The 14,694-nt window shown below is 39.6% G+C and overlaps 2 protein-coding genes across 2 annotated transcripts; both read left to right on the top strand.

Annotated features, from left to right (window-relative positions):
* The first annotated feature begins 344 nt into the window (after positions 1–344).
* Positions 345–9,020, top strand: LOC144082072 (ubiquitin-conjugating enzyme E2 D2). The gene is made up of 7 exons (XM_077608906.1): positions 345–639; positions 3,028–3,091; positions 6,611–6,642; positions 6,771–6,848; positions 6,973–7,078; positions 7,560–7,653; positions 7,955–9,020. The coding sequence occupies exons 1-7, from the start codon at positions 616–618 to the stop codon at positions 7,998–8,000; spliced, it is 444 nt and encodes a 147-aa protein (XP_077465032.1). The 5' UTR covers positions 345–615; the 3' UTR covers positions 8,001–9,020.
* A 1,223-nt stretch (positions 9,021–10,243) lies between these two features.
* On the top strand, positions 10,244–14,175 carry LOC144082350 (CDGSH iron-sulfur domain-containing protein 1-like). The gene is made up of 3 exons (XM_077609459.1): positions 10,244–10,436; positions 12,185–12,387; positions 13,576–14,175. Exons 1-3 carry the CDS (start codon positions 10,379–10,381, stop codon positions 13,663–13,665), a joined length of 351 nt encoding a protein of 116 aa, XP_077465585.1. The 5' UTR covers positions 10,244–10,378; the 3' UTR covers positions 13,666–14,175.
* Positions 14,176–14,694: the final 519 nt, after the last annotated feature.

Below are 14,694 nucleotides of genomic sequence, written 5' to 3' on the forward strand. Positions count from 1 at the left end.
GAGAATAGGAATTGCACAATTTATTCTCGTCTTGTTATGGAGGATATGTATATTGTGCATATTTTTCCCATCTGCCTTTACACTGTTCCCATTGGAAATACAAAATCCTGACTAGACTTTTCTGAATTTCCCAATTGCGATTAAAACAACACAAAAGAAGAATTTTTTTTTAACCTAGAACACAAAATGTTACTTACATTTTGAACACCTAAATGTGGTAAATATTGACACGATTTTTAAAAAAAGTGTTGTATCATCAGTTCTTGCGACATCTGATGGGCCAAGCAGAAAGTTGCATCGCATCTTTGCTGCAGTTGTTGATTTATTATTGTGAAAAGACCCAGACGGATGTTCTGTTCTTGTTCCGGTCGTGTGAGCACAGGCCCGCTGTGATTTGGTAGCCGCTGCAGTAGGAGGAAGGACCGCGGGTCTACCCCTTCCATCGTTTACTTTCGACTCGAAAATCTCAAGATTGCCCTTTGTAATAGCGAATAGCGATCGTTTGAGTGTGCTCTAGTCGTGTTCTATGATAATTACGTCGCTCTGTTCTCCACGGACTGACATCAATCGCCATTTTAACCGCACGTTTTCCCTGACAGAAGCGCTAGCACAACAATGGCTCTGAAAAGAATCCACAAGGTAAGGAAGTGAGCGGCGAGGCCCCGCATTCGCACTTAGATCGGGGATTTTAGGCCGAGTCGTCCGTCTTCTGGTCGACACTTTGGTTTGGTTACGCTCCGAAGATTGATATGATATTGACAAAATAAGACGTACGGTCTCCGGGCAGCCAGCGACTAGAGTCGGAGCAATCCGCCGCCTTTCTGTCTTCTAACGGGCCACCTCAACTGACACTAAAGCCTTCTCTTCCCGTGGTTCGAATTCTCATCTTGGATACTCTCACCCCGAACTCGTCGAACCACCATATGTTGCGGTGTTTAAAATGCTTGTGGCGTTTCTACGTGAACAAAGTCGTATCTTGCTACGTCCCGATGTTCGGCTAACGAGAAGCTAAATGTTTCCGCTGTTTCAGCTAAGCTAACACATTCACACTAAGGTGAAACTTGAGTGGACTCGCTCATATTCGTTTTTGTAATGTAAGACTTTTTTTTTTTACAATTGTACTACCAAGATACATTGCCAGCAGTTACGTGTTTTTACATAATTACAAAACGCGGCTTCTGTATTGTGACAGCGAGAACGGTTATCAGCTAACGTAGGTGATGCTGTGTTTTCATCACGTCGCCTAAACAATGCGCCACCTTGAATGCCATTTTTACGCGTTTGTTTTGCTAATAATTTGTTACTGAATGTAAATGTGTATTTGTTTTACCATTGGCCGTAAAATACGACCGTGGGAATGCTAGTAGTCATAGGAGCAGGCCCCACGCGTCCTTCGGCCGATGTCGTGCTAGTGACAGCGGGCCAGCCGCAGGACGCCGTCACGCCGTTTCTTTGCCGCTTGTTCACGTCTTTAGCCATAACTATTATTACATATATTAGACGTGGCTGTTTTTTACGGCGGGAGTTGCGCTTTTGAATTGAGACAAGTTGAGGTTTGCCCATCTGAACCGACTACTGACAGCTAAGCAGTTGTTGCCGCGAGCATTCTCTCTTGGAAGCTATACTAGTTCTCGTCACTCACTTGAAATTGTCTCAATGTTGACTTCCTTCGTTGTTGGCTCGGTCTGCCATACCTGAAATATTTCCGTAGCATGAAGGGTTTGATTCTTTAATCAACTAGTTTGAGAAATATACCACAGATAGCGGTAGAGCTGTGCAATACGGCCTTAATTTGTCATGTCACAACATTCTTTTCCAAATGTTATTGCAAGAAAATGTGTAAAACAAAATAATTTGTGACCATTATTTACACGAAAGTTATGATTGAATCTTGTTAAAAAAATGTTATCCTCTTTTCCCTTTTGTTTTATCAAGACTGAAATTAGAAGTACAATTTCTGAGTGCAATGGACACTGACTAGTCTTTAATGCATTGATTGATGAACATCTACAATGAATTGCAGGACATATTAATCTTCGGAACTGCAAATGTACATCACAATGATATGCTTCAATTCTGCTGAGTATATGTGACCCGCCAGGCCATGGAGATGGGGTCTCGCATCGCAGTTCTCCTTTTGATACTCAGAGCAGTTTACAAGCCGAGACCACCCATCAGCCTCCGTAGTGTGCAGTCAGCCTGCGGTGTCCATTTGGATCACATTTTACACCGGAGGAAAAACTACACCAAGAAATTTAACTGTTATGTAGCCCACGTCGTACCCCTACTGGAACTGGTCCAATCGCGATCATTTTGACTTTCGTCCGGCAGGAATTTTTGGGCTTTGGAATTGGCCCCACTTCCAGAATAGCAGGCTCGCCAAATGGCTGCCCAAGGAGGCTCCACCTGTCTCAGTAACTTTTAAAGGACACGTCTCTGGTGGTATTTCTATTCACCATTGGCAAAGTGGCGAATGTGCAATACAAACATGGTTTTTAAATGATAGCGATTCCCCCCCCCAGAATGAAAAAAAAATAGTTTTTTTTCTTTTCAATGGAGTCCAACATTGACCCTGGTGTACGTGAGACCAGAGTTCATGTCAAGTCTCGCATAGCGACAAAATTGTGTATGCAAAGTAAACTCTATAAACCCTTTTCCACATTGAGCTTTAATAAAATATTCATCCAAAAGAGTGATACAATAGATCTCCCAGTGCTAGATAGGATTATTACTGAGCTGTGCACTAGTGGACTGAACACTAGGTTCTGTTTTTGTCAAATCTGTATTTGCTGCAGCTAATTTTCTGTTAATGAATTTGTAATAAGCCACAAATACCAAAGAACAACAAAACTCCAACCTGAATAACTCAATAACTTTGCTTTAAAATGGTAATAGGGGAAGCAAACCTTCTGCACTTCCTTCCCTTGTCTGTTGAAATGGAAGCAAAAATGCAACAAAAAGAAAGCAACACCTGTCAGTCAACCCACATCTGACTGTTTTGCTTTTCTTGTTTTTGGTTTCTGATAGGAATTGAATGACTTCGCACGGGATCCCCCAGCCCAGTGTTCCGCTGGACCAGTAGGAGATGACAGTAAGTTTACCACACCACTCTATTAAGGACCAAGGTCAACAAAAGTTGGGTGATTATAGAGTACTATTACTAAAGATTCACATTCAAAGATTATTGGTTTTGTAGGGTTTCCATAAAATAACTTATAATTTCATAAATAAATAACTAACACGATGGAAATTTCTGTTGGAAGTATAGAACACATAAGACAAGTCTGAAAACAGCTTTGTATTTGAATCTATTACACCTATATAAGCCCCCAAATGGTCTAATAATTAACCTGTCAAACCGGTCAGCTGTCGCTTTGTAAACGCGATTCCATCCACTTTTGTTGTGCAGCACTGTACCAGTGGTTGTTTGTATGTCTATACACTGTAGTCCAAATAATGATGTAAATTCCATTTTTTCTTAGAGCGCTCCAAGTCAGCCTCTTCCCGATTACCCAGCGTAATAAACAACATGGGAAATCTGACTGAAAACTTTCCCAATTGTTGTCAATTAGATTTTTTTATTGTGGGATAGTAATTAAAGAAGCAAACAATTATAATGAAAAATAAATATCAGCGGGGGAAATGATCTAGCTCCTGTCATTCCCCAACTGGTTATGTCTTGCTCTCCGCCAACTTGTTGGACTTATTGTTCTCTGTCTTTCACATGATAAAAATACATTCCTGTATTTTCGGGAGTCAGACCCCCGAGCCGTCGAGGGGCTGCCCAAAACAAATAAATTCAATATGTTCAACGCACAAATAATGTTTTACAACAATACTTAACTATTCTCATTAGAACTGGGCAAGCTTAGTGGCATATCAATATTTTGGAATTGAAAATAATATGCCATTCACAATGTACGCAACGTTTAGTTTCAAATGTATTGTGTAAATATCTTATTGAGACATCATTCATAGTTAATAGACAGTTTTCTTTGACAGCAGAAGCAAGCTGCACCTATAGATAATGGATATTAGCATTGAATGATTGTGCCGGGCCAACTACAATCGTCATATCGTCATATTTTTTTTAAAAATCTGACTTTCACATTGTTATAAATGTTTCATATGCAGGCATAGCTATAGGGCTATAGCTAGTTATGTAATTCCTGAATATTGTTTTCAGTAAACCTGAAACAAATACAATAAGTTAAACATGCATTCTTTCTGTTTTTCATGTATCCGTAAACATAAAAAATAGTCTGAAAAGCCTTTCCAATATAGTGCAATGCGTATTTCAACATCCCTTTGCCATAATGGATCGTGTCAACGTAACCCAACAATAACCAATTGTATTAATACAATTTTTTTGTTTAGTTTTTTTCCTTTTACTTGAGTGTTCCCGCAACAATTTTCTCCCCAAAATGTGATTCCAACCTGCAACAATATCCCAGATGTTTCCTTATCTCCCCGTGCATTTATATATGATAGCAGAACCTGAGAGCGCAACAGGGGATGTAGTTATCCTTAATAACAGACATGGCACCCACCATCTGTCAACAAGGCTCTTTGAATTGGGCCACCATGAGCCAAATTAAGGTGGCTCTGTCTGGTAATGGCTCCATCCACACCACTTATATACCCCTTAGCTTCATTAATTTCAACGACTATATCATATACATAAATATACTCTCCATTGACTGCATATATTGTCTTTGACCAAGTAAAATGGGGATTGTTTTTGCTATAAGTCTCATCAGGGATTCGAATGGCATTCATAATACAAAGGTACAGCCAAAATTAAATGAACGCAATTGAACTAATGTTAACTTGTATCTAGATAAGGGGTCTCTGAACTTGTTTCTCCAAGGATCACTTTAAAAAAAAAAGGGATTCAAGGGAAAACCTAAAATCCTTCCATTTTTATTTTTTAATAAGATGATTGGAATCAGGTTAAAAAAAAGTTAATGTGTTTTAAGCATTAACTCATTGACTGCCATTGACGGCAATAGATATCCAATCCATTTTTTTTGTGACACCCGGCCAGCCAACAAGTGAAATTGGATTGGACGTCTATCACTGTCAATGGCAGTTATACATGATGACTTAATAACAGTTTTCCAAGTTGAAATGGATTTGATGTCAATAACTGTCAATTGAAGTAAATAAGTTAATAGCTACAGGCATCAAATACTATACTATATAAATGTAAATGTATGCATATAGTATATAATTTGCACTAATTACCAAAGAATCAGAGCATCAGTGTAAATGGGCTATGCAGGGGAGGTAAGTGGAGCTGTGCATTGGGAAAAGGGGCAATAGTTCACAAACTGACAGCATTTAGGAGAGACTGAGTACGACTACAGCATACCAATTAATCTATGCCTAATCGGTTGAATTCAGCTTTTAACACTGGCTCTAAATTGTGTTCCTTATACGTGCTTATAGGATGCCTCTTTAATAGTTTAACTTTGCATTTTGTTTTTCTGTTTGGTCTTGAGCTTTACACGATGTGAGAACAGATACAAAACAAGCCTATCACTAACATACCATAAAGAATGTTTATAGGGCATCTCTAAAATGTTGGTTACCTTGTTTGACAGGACAAGTGGCCCACTTGTAGTCGTCCATAGAAATGTTATATTAGAACAAAGGTTAAAGGGACATGGTAAACAGTCATATTGGGCACCGAAGCCAATATGAGAAATTCTGACAGGGTAGGGCTCTTCTAAACAGAGCCATGGATGGGATTTCATTCTATTTTTAAAATGCCTCTTAATCACCTGTGCACAAAAAGCAGCCTTATTGAAAATTTCCCTAACCTATTTAAACCCACTCTCCCCATTTGAGGACAGCCTGTAATTCTTTACTTACTTGACATCAAGTAGTTTCCCTATTTAATTAAGATGTTATGAAAACATAACAGAAATCTAAATCTTGTTAACTTGGTTTAAAATGGGTTAAGTTCGTCCAATTTTTTTTAATTACCACATAAGGTAAATTTACATCGTTTCTTTTTGTGAGGCTGAAAATAGTCTGCTTCAGTTGATTATTTTATTTATTTCATATTGCACAGCAACTTTTGACTTCAGTGCAAATTTATACTAATTTCTGTAGGTTTTATTCTTTGTTACTTTTCATAATGGAAGGAGGAAGTTGTCTTATCTTTATCATGCAACAGAACAACAATAACACTTGAAATCATTATATTTTATATTATTTTTTTAAAGTACAATTTGTTACATTCAAATTGGAATAATGAGGAAAGTAATTTACTTACTCACAAAAGTTTGAAAGACAAAAAATGTGATAGTTATATACATATATTGTCATCGCCCAGGCCTAGTTTATGTAATCATTTGTTTAACCCTAGAATGGTAACCCTCTATTTCAGGGGGTACCTTTCACGCTTCTGAAATAGAGGGTTACCATGGTTACCAGGGAAAAAATTGGTACCCTTCATTGCACCGTCTTGCTTAGGACCCATTTCCCCCCCCCGGTAACCCTCTATTTCAGAAGCGTGAAAGGTAACCCCTGAAATAGAGGGTAACCATTCTAGGGTTAATCAGCTACTAATGTGCCCTCATAATCATTTTCTGTGTTACAGGTTTTCATTGGCAAGCCACAATAATGGGACCTGTAAGTATTCAAGAGGTTGCTCTTGTATTGACATGGCCACTAGAAAAATTGATATCTAGTTTTACTTATATATTCCAGCTTCTTTTGTGTATGCATTGCTTACAATTTTTTGCCTCTTTACACCTTAGAATGACAGTCCTTACCAAGGCGGGGTTTTCTTCTTGACCATCCACTTCCCCACAGACTACCCCTTCAAACCACCAAAGGTTTGCAAGACAGGAATACATTAAATATTAGAGCAGTGAAGTAGTACAACACATTGCTGAAGCCAAGCCTAGTTTTTCTGTGTCCATGGTGCCCTGCATTAATCACCCACGTGTCTGTCTTCAGGTTTCATTTACAACAAGAATCTACCATCCAAATATTAACAGCAACGGCAGCATTTGTCTTGACATCCTGCGATCACAATGGTCTCCGGCTCTCACCATCTCCAAAGGTAGGCAGTTTTGTGTTGGACTTTTTACTAAAAGTGGGTGTCTACCCTGACTGTGCTCACTACATAAGAATTTATAGAGCAAGCAAAGCTTGTTTTCCTGGCGCGGGGGTCTTTTTACTCTGATTGCCAAGACGGTGGTGGTCATGTTCATTATTAAAACAAGAAATAAAAATTTATGGAAAAGGACGAGGCTAGATGGCAGCCAGTTGTCATGTCAATTTCTCAGAGCTTGTTAGCTGCTCCCTACTAAAATATTTCTGGCTGTTTAAAATTGGCACTCATATTCGCGTATACAATATTGTTTTACTATTGGGCTATTTAAGTGCCCACTTTGTTAAAAACATCACCTTGCAAAAATTCTGCCTTACACAAATACATGAAATCTTTATTGGCAAAAAAAAAAATGCTTACAGAAAAAGAGTGTCCGATTTGAATTCAGATTCCCAAATTGTTTGATGACCCTCTGACATGTCCTTCCCAGTTCTCCTGTCCATCTGCTCTCTGCTGTGTGACCCAAACCCAGATGACCCCTTAGTACCCGAGATCGCCCGTATCTACAAGACGGACAGGGAAAAGTATGTTTTCTCATTCTATATTTTGATGAAGTTCAGTTTGTCAGTGGGTGTGCACTCCCTGAGTAGTTCAATGTCATAAATTGTCTTTAAAATTATTATATTTGAAAATTTATCAGAAATAAATTGAGAAATTACCCATGAATAACCCTAGTTTTCTCCGCCTTTGACATGAAGCCATGTACGTACAATACATAAAATATTATGAAACATCATGCCTCCATTGTTATTGTGTCAAATCGGAATGGCACGTCACATTTTAAAACGACAGAAAATAACTTCACCTTTTTTTGTCTGTTTACAGGTATAACAAAATAGCCCGGGAATGGACACAAAAGTATGCAATGTAGTGTTGGCGAAGCAGAATCATGTCCAACCAGCTCTAAGGCAAACGTTTGGGGAGCTTGAGATGTAAAGAGAAAACAAAACAAAACAAAAAAAACATACAAACAAAAGAAAAGTTTTAAAATAAGATCTTGTTGGTTTCCATTGGAGTGCTTTCATTGAGCCACGCCTCCCCATCACCAGAGTACCTCTGCCCCCCCCCCCCCCCCCCCCCACACACACCCACATTTGTGTTGTCTCCCCTACCCCAGCCTGTCTCCATCTTTCTGTCTTGCCTGCCCTCCCTCTCACGAACTAACAGCCAACGTGCAATTGTAATAAACGCCTCTTCCGTAGTGCCCTACCTTTTTATTTCCCGTCTATTTTCGGTTTTATTTACTTAACGTACAGGTTGGGCTGCCCCTACCGCCTTTCTTGCGCCCCCATAATTAGTATCCCACCACAGGTTGTTAATCACTTGAAGCATTCCTTTAAACATCTAATTTGAAGGGACCTGTTTCTTTTTCCCTTTTGGGGGGGTTGGGGACACACACAAAATTTGGGGGTATTTTTTTCAGTCTAAAATCTGTTTTTCCCATTTATTATTATTTTTATTATCATGTTGAGAAAGCAGACTGACTGTGTTGAAGGGGACTATTAACTATAAGGATACAACACACATGAACCGTTTTAAACCTATGTCACCCCTATAATGGCCAGCATATTTTCTTCATCGATCAAGTGAAGGCTTTGGACTGGGTATTTAAAAATGAATTTTTCCTAGTTTAACCTGTTTTTTTTTAAAATCCCCCCACATATCCATCTCCCCATAACTCTTTAGGCTGCTTATTTTCTTTTTGTTACTTGCTTTTGTTGTTGTTAAATCTAGAGGCTAACATCTTAAATGGCTCTGGGACTGGCTTGGGCTCTTGAGTGCGAGGAGAACCCACTCTTCTTGCACAAAACCTCTGTATATTGAATTACCTGAGAGGCTCGTTGAGCTTTCTGTGTTGATTAAACTGTGTAATAAAAACCCTTGACTCCTATGTTGGGTCATTTTAACACCCTTTGGGGAGGACATGGGAGGATGAAAGGGTTATTTTTAAAGCGAGGTCTTGCGTGGGATCCCTTTTTAAACATACAAATTCACTACCTTGTTACTATTCCCTTTCCTACTCCTAGAGGAAACATGTCCCAAATCCTTTGGCTAATAGTTTTCCTCAATGCATGCAATACTATTGAAAATGGGTAGATCTCAGTTTTAACGTTTTGATGTGCATTTGAGGTGTAGTGAATAAGGTAGGAAATAATGCATGTAGAATGTATAATGATTAAAAACAAGTCAATTGAGCAACACCTTCAATACTGAATCCTGAAATTACTTTATTGCAGAGATAAAGACATTAAAATCTCAACAGGGTCACACATCAATGGGTTAAATTTGTACATTCTGTTAGCATTTAACCATATCTAGGTTATGAAGCTGATTATATCCAACCTTAGGAACACCTTTACAATAGAAGTAAATAGTACATATTTCCTTTGGCTATTGACTATACTACAGCGTTTGATTTGATTTCCATTAGCAGTGGGTGTTTTGTCGCCCCCTTTAGTCGTTTCACAAAATTACATCATGTAACAACATTATGATTGATTCATTACGATGGTTGTGTACTACATTTAGCCTACTACTGCAATGCATAAGGATGGTCAATTAAAATAAAGTGAGCTTTATTTACAAATACAAAAACGACATCAGGCTTAATATTGGTTAAAAAAAATACATTGTGTGAATACAGTAACCTTTCTGTATCTCTTATGTTTATGAAAAGATTAAAAGTTAGGCAATCTATAACTATTTCAAAGTGCACGTTTCGTTGACTATTATGTGTTTATTGAATAGCTGTGACCGAAAAAAAGGCTGCGACTGACGACGCCTGCTACCGCTGGCTTACAGTGCGCATCAGACATCTTGCCTTGTATGTTATATCTATGAGTCAGGATCGGGGGTACTGACGTCACTGTAACCAAAGATGGTACTTATCAAGCGAGTTCATCTCAACGATTATGAATAACGGAAGCTCGTACTATTTTTTTCTCAAACGTTCAGTTGTTAAAAAAAATATTTGGTGTTATTCAATACGACTATGGCTATGCGTAAACATCAAAATAACATTGAGAGGGAAATTTGGAGATTCGAGCAGCGTTCATAATAGCGCTAAAGCGAAACCAGAAGTTCTTAGGGGGGAACTGATTGAAGCTTCTTGTAACCTCTCTGTATTACGTATGCGTGTTGTTAGTTGACGTACGCAGGACGAGACCAACGCTAGCAGAAAGAGGACCTAACGCTTAGCCGCGGCTGACCTTGTTGCTGCAGCCAAATACACCAGCGTCCACGGAAATAATGGCCACCCCCTCCATCCCTCCGTTGTCATCAAGCTCGGGAATGAGGTTGTCAAAAGGTAAAGTGTTCATTTATAGCGCCTAGCATGTGGCGACGGGCCTTGTTCTAACTTATTTTATTTTAGCGACCCCCCAAAACTTAACATCGGTGGCACCTGACTTCTCATTTTGTGACAGCTTTGTTTTGTTTGTATAACGCATCCGGAAGTCACTTCAGGTTGATGATTGGCGTGAAGAGCACTGCAAGGACACGAACTGCGTTTATTGCAGGCTAACACGCACCTAACATTTAACAGTCCGAAGAGTCCTATTTAGTTTCCAAGCAGTGGTCGTTTTGAAGGCTATCCAACTTTCTCACCGTGGCTTGGCCTCGTGCCCCAGAGTAAAGACTCATCACGGGACCTGCTAAGCCTGACAGGCGGCTCGTCCCTGTTTCTACTCTGCAGGCATCTGCTTACTTATGGCCTCATAAAAGAAGAAAAAAAGAATTCGCTTGAAATTCATGCGATATTTTGATTGCAGATAAAATGTGTTACAAATTAGATTAGGCAATCTAAATCTTACAACACATCATGTCACAAATGGATACCTTTGATGAAAAAGAGAATTAAATATAAATTTTTACTAGCAGATTTTACACAATTGAAATCTATAAGTTATAACGCATCAAGTTTAACAGGTCCAGCCACGTATGTTGGTCTTAGCTGTCCTTACTGCTGCTTTTTGGCTAGATGGGTGGGAGTGGCGCCTTGCTCAAGGGCACCAATGAGTAACATCTCTCCAACCACTGTTTGTCTTTTTTCCCCCCTGGGTTATGTTTTAAGAACATGCAACAACCTGCATTCCCAAACTGGACACGAAAAACTCCCAAAGTTCCGGTGATGACAAATCGCGAAATGAAAATACAGAAATAATGTCAAAATATCGGTGTATATACCGCTTGATTCTAATAACATGTTTGCAATGCAAAAAAAGATTCATTTTAGCACTTTATACTATTTTACTTGGCTAATTGAATCACATATAACGACGCTAACCGTTTATTCGTCAGGAATAATTATGGCTCCCACCTGTGTCGTGACATGACAGCCAACTAATGTAAAGTCCTCAGAAGCTGCTGTAGTTATTATTTCCACAGAGAATAAAACTTAATTGTTTTGGCTAGTTATACTAGCTGCCAAATATCAGTTCTTTAAAACATAACATCACCATGAGATGCTTAGCCCAATGTTTTGCATTGTTAGCCTTCTCCTGCAGGCTTTCAAAGCCACGTTCTTGTTTTATTTCTCATTTGTAATTATATTTGTGTTGCAAACTGTTTGGCAGTGAACTTCAAACAATGGCGTCAAAGAGCTTGTATCATCTTTTTCAAGATATCTTTACTAACTGAGAATCTGCACAATTGGTGGATATCGGAAATGCAACATCTGACTCATGTCGAAATGAGTTGTAATTTTTTTCCTAGTTTGGCTGGACCTGCGACTTATGCTCAAGTGCGACTTATATTTGTTTTTAATTTCTCTCCCTGAGCACTGACAGCCTTCTATGTTTTATTATTAGGCTAAAGTTATCTAAAAAATGTTGTTAATGTTATGTTAACAGATGCCTTGTTAGTCTGTTGTTCTCTATTTCATTATTGTTACTTGGATGTAGGTTTCTTCTTGGTTTCTGATAAAATAACGAAAGCCCTTCCAAAAATGTGATTCATACTCCAGTGCTATATATTTTTTTCCTCTTTATTGTTTGACTGGTGCGGAAATTACGGTACTTTATAACATTTGCGTGCCTTCTGCTTTGTTCTCTGCAGAACATTTTCTGGTTGCGCTGCCCGTGGCTGTTGTCGCAGCCGCAGGAGGCTTCCTGGTCAGCCGTTACCTGAGTGGGCGGAGCTGCAAAAAGGGCCTGGTCAACACTTGCATCAACAAAGATAGTCCCAAAGTGGTGCATAGCTTTGACATGGAGGACATTGGCTCCAAAGCTGTCTACTGTCGCTGCTGGAAATCACAGAAGGTCAGTTTGTGTGTCGCTGTTTCAGTTATTGCTGAAGATCAAAGTCTCTTCTGTAACTCTTACGACCGTTTGTTGAGGTCATTTATTGCTAGTGTTCCAAAAGAGACCGTTGGTATTGTTTGGATTTCAACACAAATTCCTATGGCTACAACTCTGTTTTTACTATGTGCTATTGATTATCTTTTCAAGTTTCTAATTTCCATCAATTTATTTAAAAACTGGACATTTGATATTGGCAGAGAAGAAAATGCGCAATTGTCAACTGAAAAGGGGCAAAAACATTTACATATTGTTACTAAATACAGATAATCAGATTGTCTTCATAGAGGAGGACTGCATTTAGAAAATATTTCATGTTGCTCTGAACAATCGATTATCAGAATAGTTGTTGATGATTCATTGTGTCATAGTCTCACTTTCTTCAATTAAGGTAAGAATTTGCATTGACCCTTTTAACAAATTCCTGTTAAAACCGTTGAGTGAATCCAACAAAAAAATTGATTCATTAATTTTCCGTACTGCTTATCCTCACAAGGGTCGCGGGGGGTGCTGGAGCCAATCTCGGCAAACTACGGGCATCATGCGGCGGAAACCCTGAACTAGTTGCCAGTATCGCAGGGCACAAGAAGACAAACAACCGTTCACGCTCACACTCATACCTAGGGGCAATTTAGAGTGTCCAATTAGCCTACCATGCATGTCTTTGGAATGTGGGAGGAACCAAACTTGCATGCCAAACTCCACACACGAAAGTCCAAACCTAGGATTGAACCTCCGATCTTCAAACTGTGAGGCCGACACTCGAACCACTCGGGCTGCCATAGTTGTGGATTATATAATTGTTTTGATAATAATTTGTTGTTCATCACTACAGCTTTCCTCGCGGGAAATAATATTGCAGGGTCAAGCTGGGTCGCACTAAAACATTTTATTTGAGACATGCTTCAGGCAATCGCTAACTTGTGCTCACGTCCTAAATGATTCAAATCCTCATTACAAAGAGACAATACACTTTTACATTCTACCGTCTTAACACACACTTAAACCCCGTTTTGAAAGTATTCTTCAGCACCCCGTCGCCCGCATAATTTTCCAAATGATGCAAAAGAAAAAAAACATCAACCTCTACATAAGAATCACATCCATTCATATACAGATTGTGTGAATTGTGATTTTCTGCTTTTGCAGTTCCCTTTCTGCGACGGCGCCCACAGCAAACATAACGAGGAAACCGGTGACAATGTGGGGCCGCTCATCATCAAGAAGAAGGACGCATGAGACCATCCCAACTTTGGCTCCGCTCCTGTTTTTTTGTTTTTGTTTTTGTGAACGGCATCGCAAGAGCCATTACGGTATTTCATTAACACGACAAATCACACAGGCCTCAGTAGAATTTGATTCCCCACCAAGTTATACAAAAGTAGTATGATAAACGTTTGCAAGGAGATGATGAATGCCAAAATCAGGTGGTGTTTCAGCCTCCATCCACTTAAGAATGGTTGGTGTATTCAGTTGTAGACCTGATATCTATCCTAAAGCTCAAGGCCTTAAATCAATGAATTCCAAGACGCACTACAAAGCTGAATGTTCCATGTGATTGTTTTGCTAAGCTAAGAGCTCGATGTTTGTCTTAAATTATTCTCTCTAATACTCGCAAGTGTTGATCAGCCAAAATCATTGTGGGGACATTTCTCCCGAAAATGTTAATGTATCTACTGTCACCTGGTTGTCTGATTTGAGGATTTTCCCTTCCGCATCGTGTGAATAAAAGTTTTTTTGTGGGGAGGATAGTGGCTCAGCACGCTTCTTGTTTTGTTGGTCTCAATTCATCTCATTTTATGAACCGCTTTATCCTCACTAGGGTTGTGGGGGATGCTGGAGCCTATCCTGGGGCAGTGGCGGGGGGACACCCTGAAGTGAAAGCCAGCCAATCGCAGGGCACAAGGAGACAAACAACCATTCACACTCACACTCATACCTAGGGGCAATTTAGTGTCCATTCAGCCTACCATGCATGTCTTTGGAATGTGGGAGGAAACCGGAGTACCCGAAGAAAACCCCCCCAGGCCTGGGCAGAACATGCAAACTCCACACAGGTGGACCAACCTGGATTTGAACCCAGGTCCCTCACTGTGAGGCTGACGCGCTAACCACTCGGCCGCCGGGCCGTCCTGATTTGTTTATTTGTTTCTTTAATTGAAAAAGTCTTTACCACCAAAGTACTAAAAGTGTTTTTTGTTAAACCACTGGATCAAGCACTGACTCACGCGAACCTGGTAGTGGAGGGGGGGATGGATGAAAATGGTA

This window comes from Stigmatopora argus, chromosome 9, assembly GCF_051989625.1.
Source record: "Stigmatopora argus isolate UIUO_Sarg chromosome 9, RoL_Sarg_1.0, whole genome shotgun sequence".
Lineage (NCBI taxonomy): Eukaryota > Metazoa > Chordata > Actinopteri > Syngnathiformes > Syngnathidae > Stigmatopora > Stigmatopora argus.

What these genes read in the sequence shown, in the direction of transcription:
- LOC144082072 (XM_077608906.1), top strand. Translation starts at nt 616, where the DNA reads ATGGCTCTGAAAAGAATCCACAAG. An exon ending in TGGACCAGTAGGAGATGACA is followed by an intron (nt 3,092 to 6,610) that starts GTAAGTTTACCA and finishes TCTGTGTTACAG; the next exon opens with GTTTTCATTGGCAAGCCACA. An exon ending in AAGCCACAATAATGGGACCT is followed by an intron (nt 6,643 to 6,770) that starts GTAAGTATTCAA and finishes TTTACACCTTAG; the next exon opens with AATGACAGTCCTTACCAAGG.
- LOC144082350 (XM_077609459.1), top strand. Translation starts at nt 10,379, where the DNA reads ATGGCCACCCCCTCCATCCCTCCGTTGTCATCAAGCTCGGGAATGAGG. An exon ending in GGGAATGAGGTTGTCAAAAG is followed by an intron (nt 10,437 to 12,184) that starts GTAAAGTGTTCA and finishes TGTTCTCTGCAG; the next exon opens with AACATTTTCTGGTTGCGCTG. An exon ending in GCTGCTGGAAATCACAGAAG is followed by an intron (nt 12,388 to 13,575) that starts GTCAGTTTGTGT and finishes CTGCTTTTGCAG; the next exon opens with TTCCCTTTCTGCGACGGCGC.